The sequence below is a fragment of the Acyrthosiphon pisum genome, chromosome A3, assembly GCF_005508785.2.
Source record: "Acyrthosiphon pisum isolate AL4f chromosome A3, pea_aphid_22Mar2018_4r6ur, whole genome shotgun sequence".
Lineage (NCBI taxonomy): Eukaryota > Metazoa > Arthropoda > Insecta > Hemiptera > Aphididae > Acyrthosiphon > Acyrthosiphon pisum.
The window spans coordinates 15,431,839-15,440,618 of record NC_042496.1 but is presented as its reverse complement, the minus strand read 5'-3'; the positions used below and the strand labels follow the sequence as shown (position 1 = coordinate 15,440,618).

General features: G+C 30.0%; 1 protein-coding gene across 2 annotated transcripts; it reads right to left on the bottom strand.

The window, feature by feature from the left end:
- Nucleotides 1-23: 23 nt before the first annotated feature.
- LOC100161085 (putative inorganic phosphate cotransporter) lies at nucleotides 24-7,667 on the bottom strand. 2 transcript variants are annotated; one of them, XM_008188774.3, is made up of 5 exons: nucleotides 7,349-7,667; nucleotides 4,259-4,971; nucleotides 1,088-1,609; nucleotides 645-768; nucleotides 24-369 (listed from the first exon to the last, which is right to left on the bottom strand). In XM_008188774.3, exons 1-5 carry the CDS (start codon nucleotides 7,413-7,415, stop codon nucleotides 320-322), a joined length of 1,476 nt encoding a protein of 491 aa, XP_008186996.1. In that variant the 5' UTR covers nucleotides 7,416-7,667; the 3' UTR covers nucleotides 24-319. The 2 variants fall into 2 exon arrangements, with proteins under 2 accessions (XP_008186996.1, XP_001950014.2); XM_001949979.5 differs by having other exon boundaries at nucleotides 4,259-4,974; nucleotides 7,349-7,666.
- Between the last annotated feature and the right edge of the window lie 1,113 nt (nucleotides 7,668-8,780).

Sequence of the window (8,780 nt, the reverse complement as noted above, 5' to 3'; positions counted from 1 at the left end):
AAGATGAAGTCGAGTAAGCAATATACATTATACATAGACATTTATTGTAAAAAAATAACAATTATTTGGTATTTATTAAAATTTTAAATTAGGGGCAAAATTAAAACAAATTAAAGTGAGAGCCTTAAACGTTGAGCTTATAATTACATTTTGTCATTTAAGTAATTTAAATTTTGTAAATCATAATAGTATCAATGTTATAATCAACATAATATTTATACATATGAAATATAGATGGCAAATAATCATACATAATTATGTGGTAGTAGGTACTAGGTATATTGGCGTTAGGTACATTTTATATGATTTGCGTGTTAAGTTATCCAACAATTTCAATATCTTGTTTAGTATTATCCATTTTTAGAGAATCTATAACACAATATGACAATATACATTCAGCTTATTAATAATATATTAAAATGCATGTAATTATTTAAAAAATACAATTAATATTACATTATAATAATTTTTTGTATGCCTAAAATATAAATTAATACGTACCTAAGTACCTACTTATATATTTGACTGTATTTAAAAGTGTTATCTTTGGTGATTTTTATCAATATTATTTTAAGAACCAATGAAATCAAAATAATCGTTAAGTTAACATATATAGTTGTATACCAGTTAAAAATATACTGTACCTTTATTTTGCAATGAATTCCAAGGCTGGGTCTCGGCTGAGCCAAATATAATAAAAAACAAATTGGTTATGAATAGCACTACTGCACCACTGATGAACACGATTCGCCATTCCGCAACTGAAGTCTAATATCATATTAATAATTAATATATCAATACAATAACAATTATTTGATATACATATATAACTATAAGTAACCCATGATTAACTAACTTAGTTAGTTAATCATGAAGTAACCAACATAAACAGAAGTGAAAAATCGTATAGGGTTGATAAACAGAAATACAAGATTGATTATCTATGCACATACCTACTATAATATAATATACAGTTCAGTTATTCGGTATACAATTAGTAGGTAGGTTAATGTTGTGTGGACTGCACAGATGACCTTAACTAGTCTCAGACTTATGTAATATATGTAAAATTTGAGTCGATTTGTACCTGATCGTCGACAACGAGCCCGACAAATAGAGGGGCGATGATCCCTCCGGAAGCTGCGACTGTATTGGTGATTCCCATTAGGAGCCCAGCGTAGTTGGGCGATAGATCCATGTGATTTATGTTGAACCCGGCGTTTGATGTACATCCTATGGCTACGATAAACACGTAAAGGATGATTATCAAATGTGTGTTTTCGATGTAACCTAGTATGACTAAGCCGATGGTGCCACCCCACGTGGATATTGTGTTCCAAATTTTTCTAGACACCGTGAGGCTGGTGATTTCGCGTTTGTTCAGAAAATCGGCAATGAAGGTGACCGGTATCTGAAGCAGAAACATGGCGAGATATGGCAACGAGGATAGCATACCATCATCCTTAATATCGAATTTGAGCACCGTGTGGATGAATGTTGGCATCTCGGTCAACAGTAGCCAAAAGCCCCAGTTATGGCCAATGTGCGCTAAGGCGGTGGCCCACACTGGCAACGACGTGAATATGGATTTCCATGGAGTGTCTGACAACTGATCACAAAGGAGAAAAATCAGTTTGTCGTTTTTTACGATTTCGATATTGAAAATTAAATTAAATTAAGTTTGACATAATATAATATGCGCATTGGATTCACAACTCACGGTTGTTGCATGTGCGCGTATGTATTGGGTTTTACCGAGAAAGAGTTGCGTGCGAAACGGAAAATTATACGATGAAAAATACAGAAGGATTTTTGAAAGTGAACGTATAATAAGTCTTGAAAATGCTCTTAAAATATACATATTATACATAGCTTAATAGCTGATATTTTTATCCTCTAACTCTAAATACCTAATAGTATGTAGGTATTTGACTAACAAATTTTACTCGGAAATCTATAATTTTAATTTTAATGCTTAATTTTTTCAAGTAATGATAGAGGTTAAGAAATAAGAGGTACATCTGCAGATTAATCTGTGCTATATTTTCAATATGTATTTTTGTAGGATGGGTTTTTTGAAAACTATATTTTTATTACTTTAACATGTTAATTCAATTTGTAACTATTCAAATCTTATTAATTTTGTAGAATGGTTTATTAATATTTATAATTTTTAAGGCTCAACCTGTCGGAATGAGGAAAGGTTTAAATTTTAGATCTAGTTTTAGATTTTTTTTCACAGCTTATCTTAAAAGTATTATAATTTATAATAGTTTGTTACTTTGTTCTAATGGTTTTCTAATCATGGACTTACATCACGTTATTGTCATTCACTCATTCGTTCGAATAATACATAATTTGTAGTTTGTATTGTTATGGAGTATTAGAAGTATTACCACAAAATAAATTATAAGATTAAACCCATTGTATTGTGATAAAGAAATAATATTAATTTATAATAGAAGAAAATACCTTAACTCACTATTGACAACTTTATTGTGCTGTGACTGTTAGTGGGCATAAGGTCACCATTATTATCTAATGGGTACCTACATTTTCTCTACTTTTGGCGTACGAAAGTCATAAAATATAAACTAAATCAATATAGTGTCTGATTAAAAATATCACATTGAAAATTAAAATAAATGTTATTACCTACTTGGATAACTCAGATTGTAGTTTGCGAAACGTTTACAATGCTCTTAGGCCTCTTCGAATTAGTTTATGACATTACAGTATGAGGTAATATTTATTTGTGTCATATTAATCTTACACAGTTTAAACACAGTAATGTAAGCACTAGCCACTAGGGTAGGTATTATAATAATTATCGTGCATATTGTATATTATATAAAATTCTGAAGAAATATTTTCATGAAAATTAAAAAGTTTTGGGAACATTTTTCTAAAACAAATATATACGCGTTTAAAGTTTTAACACTACTTATTTATTAATATCTAACATAAATATTCAGGTACTTATAATAAAACATTTTATGTTGCAAGTTTTAATTTATTTTTGCACTTCACTGAAGACAATTTGCTTTGTATAGTTTTATTCATTATGATCTATATAAAATATCAATATAAATTCCATAAATTCTAGACAATAATAAGTATTAACATGTTCTTGAATCTTTTTCTGTTAAAAAGTTATACGCATCTTAATTATATATTATTATTTACTATGGCCCATTGAATTTAATTTACTATCCTTAAGTAACAAAATAGGTGATTTTTGGCTACCTACCCAGGATGTAAGATTATAAATTTTTGATCATATTTTATTTGCAAATGGGTATAGGTATGTGTGATTAAAATGTCGGCAATCTAAATCCCAGACTTAATATTGAATTACACTTTTACGATATGATAACGTTATCTACTGTTAAAAAACTTTTAATCTAGTGTAGTAATTATAATCAATATTGTATACATTATAATTTATAGGTACCTAGGTACTCTTAATACATTTACATAGTGGATCCCTTGTTAATTATTTATTGATGAAATTGTTGAGGAATTCATTTATACATTTAACATTGAAAAGCTAAATTATACATTTATACTTATATAACTTATAACTTATAAGTTATATTTTAACACGTTGTTCGACATTTCATTAACAAGCCTTATTCCATCGCGAATTGCAACTAGATATATGTTAATTTTATTATTATCGAACGTAAGCTACGAGTAAATGTATGATTTTTTATAATAAAAGATAATTTAAAATAATTATAAAATATTTTCAGTTTTATATTTTATTAATATTAATTTTTTGATTAAAAGGAAAAATATTTAAATGTTGTTATACTATTATTTTTACATCTTTATAGTTCTATAAATTGCCAAACATTTTTTTTTCATAACTTATTCAGATATTATTAAATATTTGGTAAAAATGTTAAGTCTCTTTAGTATTTAGCTATTCATTTTAAATTACAATAAATACAGCTTTTTTCCAATTATTTTAAAAAGTAGAAGTTAGAGGAAATTTTTATTTTCGACTCTTCAAAGTAGGTACGAATCAGATCCAATTTGCTACAATATTATCAAAAACCTCCCTCTAAGTGAATATTGGAGCATTTTATAGTCATATAATATTTATCAATCGAAGATTTTTAGGATTATAACTATGCATATTGTATGCCGTGGAACATGTATACTTATGAGGTTTTAGTGAGTTGAATTTTGGTGGTTTTCATTATATTTTCGACTACATCACAAATATAAATACAAATATAAATATGATCACCCGTATATCGTGGTTAACGGTATTAGTGAGCGACCTCTGGATGTAGTCCTTCTCGGCCTGACTGACGAACCGGTGCGTGGACAGGGACCCGGAGCCCAGCAGTAGCCAGATAGCCGTCCACGCCAACCCAAAGGCACCGCTCAGGTAATAGACGCTCGGCCAGCCCATCGAGCTGCTGCACAGCACACCAGAAACGGCCATCGTGACCATGGTGCCCAGCTGTATGCCACTGTTGATGAACCCGACCAACTGGCCTCGCTCGTGCGGCGGTGCCCACTTGGACATGATGCCGTGCACCATGGGGAACATGAACGCCGACGACAGGCCCTGCGCGAACCGGACGGCCACCAGGGCGGGGGCACCATACGCGTATACCACCGGCGGACTGATGAGGGTCAGCAAAGACGAGACGGTCATGCTGCACGCCAGTAGCGTCTTGTTATCGAATCGGCACCCGAGCACGGACGCCGGAAAGTTGGCCACCAGGTAGCCGACGAAGAACGTGCTGAGCAGCACCGACCGCATAGAGTTGGTCCACCCGAATATCGGCACGTGGTTGGCCAGTTCTCGAAAATAGTCCGTCGAATTGATCACGGGGTTCATGGCCACAATGGTGACGGACAGGTTCACCCGGATCAGGTATCCACTCACCACGCATAGGAACAGCAGCAAGCTCTGCAGGTGCCGGAACCCTATCCCGTGTGAGGAGTCAGCTGCTGGACGTGGAGGGTGAAATGATAACGAGATTATTATTATTAATGTTATCATTATCATCGTGATCATCACAATCAGGCACGGATCCAGAGCCAAGATCTGGAGGAGGGGGGGGGGCAAACATTTTTTTACAACAAATACAATTATAATAAAACATTATTCTTTACTAAAAATTTTGTCAGAATAGTAGGTAGGTATAGGTAATCAATGTGATAAATAAATTATTGATTATTTAATATATAAAGCGAAAATGTGAAAAGAAGTTTAGATTTTATTTATTTTTTATTTAATATATAATATTTATATTTATAAAAAAATATGTCTGGGGGGGCCTGCCCCCCCCCCTGGATCCGTCCCTGATCACAATACAATTTGCAGATCAGACGCAATTTCAGACCCTCCCGTAATTACTGTGTAATTTTTCCTGACTGATTTTCGGGCACATTATTATATATTTTTTTAGTAATCATATTTTAACCATAACAACTTAGAAGAAGTTAGATTTTAATGTTTCGTTTATCAGGTTGGAAAGTACCATTCGTCATATCATATAACTTTTCACGCTAGCTATCTATAACTTATAAGTGTCTAAGTGCTATAATAATTTGAATACCTATAATGTACGATGATTCTCAAGTCCGAATTAAGGGGGGGGGTCCAGGGGGGGCATGACCTCCGGGCCTCGATAGTTAGAATTTATTTAAGAACCTCAGATTTATCCATCACTTTTTTTATTATAGTCTATAACACTGTATAAATCACCTAAAAAAATCGATGGTTACTTATCGAGGAAAAAAGCTTAAAAATTGTAATTTATAAATAAAGTGATACATTATTCATTATTTATTGCTATGTAACTAATACCTATGTATATACTTATTATAGCAGGTACCTAATATCATAGTATAATACACATTATTTTTTTTTTCGTACAGGGGCCTTATTTAAAACTTTGGCCCCTGGACCTCAAAATGTCTTAATCCGAGTTTGATGATTCTATGTATATAAATCTCAATTTATTAGTTTAATTATTAATTTATATATTATAATTATCTATTAAGACTTAAATATTCCATTTTTTATTGGTATACATTAATAAATTATTCGTATAATATTGTATTAATTGATTTATTTGTATTATTTGTTTGATATTAATTAATATATTAATTTCAATTTTGTTATCATACCATTCAAGTCTAAAAATACTAAAAATCACTTCATGCTTGTACTATTTATAACTGTTAATATGTCTTATATAATATACTACTAATATAATATTTAACTTGAACTTAAAAATACATGACCCAAATCTCACTTTATACAAGGTAGTATAATTTGTCATTTATTTATTATACCTATATTATATGATGTACCTATATTATTATTAGTATCTTTTTTTTGTTTACATAATTATGAATAACTAGGTGTTAGGTATAGATATGCGTTTTATACATCTAATGAATAGATGATTGTTGCATGAATATTTAATAATGTGCCTTAAATCATTAAAGGGACATAGTGAAGATGTGTACTACAGAGTCTAACCGAATTCGAGGACTAGTGCCATACGATGGCCCATACCTAAGTTAAGGTCCGTAAATACGCAACTGAGCGTCAGATATTCAATGGTAGTGGAATTTCGAAATAGGCCTTCGTCCACTTGTGGTACGGGGGGAGGGGTACACCCAATCCCAACAATAGAAAGATTAATTCAGTTTCCGAGAACAAAAATGACCCAATACTCTATCCCGGTACAAAATTGAAAATATATAAAATAGGTGAGGTAGCTTAAAAAAAAATGTCCACTTCAATGATCGTGGCTTAATATATTTTCGATCTGGCTGCATTTTATGATTGTTTTGAAATTCATATTATAACTTTGAGCATTATTCCGCTTAACGAATTCGTTCGATAATTAGAAAAAATTCACAAAATGTTCTGTTTTGTTCAAACCAGTGTTAGATATATATTAAATAATTACCAAATAGTCCTAATATCAAATATCATTACAGCAAATACTAAATAGGTACGTTTTTATTTACTACAATATAGATACCTACCCTATCTATATAGTATATTGCATTAGGTACATGTTTTAATTCGATTAAGCTGAAAGTTGAAGTTTGTATTTCATCTGTTCTGTCTTTGACGTGTTGTATCGTTCAGAGTTCAAATCATTGTTTATTTTGTTTTTAAAACAACTAAAAGTAATTAGGTATTATAATTATTATTCTCCGGTTATGAATATGAATTATACGTAATGATTTTTAAAACAAGTGTCTTAACTTATTATTGATATAAAATCTTTTGAGCTATAGGTAACCACTATTTAAAGTACCTACATATAATATTGTTGTAATAATGTAATTTACTAACCTTTTTGAATAGAATTCATTTCTTGAGGATTAACCGGTTCTGTCTGTTTCACATCAAGATTTGTCATTTTTATTGTTTTAAAATATTTACCATAATTATTGAAAACAATTTATATTGATACCTATCTACTAAAATATTTTTATTTGTACAGTTCGAAATTTGTATAATATTAAAAATACAAAGTAATTAAAATAATTCAGTATCTATGTGATTGATTTCTAGATGATAGAGTAGTGTAATTTAAATGTATCATTTAAGTTTAATATGCCATTAAATAAAATGTAGGTACTCCTCAGTATACATGCGATAAATAAATAGCGTATTAAAGACTGAGCACTTTTATAATAATACAGTAGTTTGAATGACATAAAAAAACTGAAACACTTCACATTTTTACAATATCATAATAGTGGGGAATTAGTTAATAACAATTAGGTACAGTTTAAAAAAAAAACTTAATAATAATTAGAGGTGTGTATATAGATGTACATAATATACTATATACAAAATATTGTAGTATTTAACGTTCGAGTGTGAAAAATGATTTACATTTTAACATAATAAATTAATAAACTTGTATACCACAAAAGTTATCGTAAAATATATTATTAAGTGTGTAGAAAAATAACAAGGTATTTTAAACATGTAAAACGTGTAAATTCACAAACCTTGTCTCATTTAGAAATGCTTTTCGGTAATTATTTTTAAATGCACCGTGGCTACAATATTTAAGTGGCAAATTATATATTAGAATTATACCTAAGTTGTAAAGAATAAGTCATAAGATAATATTTTTTGTTATTTGTTAATGTAAATAAAACCAATAAATTACTATAAATACATTAATTTATTTATTACCTATAATTTAATTTTTTTGATTCAGATAATCATTGAAGTATATTAATCGCTTTCGTTTTTTTTACAACTAGGTAGTAGCGTTATTTATTATGTAGGTACAGTAGATATTATTGATGACACTTGGTATAGTTGGTGTTTAAAACAATTTGAATCTAATTTTAAAATTATTAAAATGTACAAGTATATTAGGTGGGTACCATAAATACAATATGTATATGTAAACCTATTTAATGTTATAGTGCAAGGATTGAACCATTTAATTTTATTACGGTGGTCATAGCATCATATATTCAAGTGTACCTAAGTGTGTCTGTTAAACAATGATTAATTACCGTGTTATAAGAATATTATGAACATTTAATAATTATTCGTAATTTGTGGTAATGGTACTTATATCTGAAAATTAAAATAAATAATTAATAAAGTTAAAGTACCATGTCTAAGAGGTATAACAGAAGGTTTAAAAAGTGAGTGATAGTCCACGGATACTACTTATAAGTTGCTTCTGAATCTGCGAAAGAGGATAGGGGAAAAATGTATGTACCTAGTTAGATAAAATACAACTGCTTGTGTA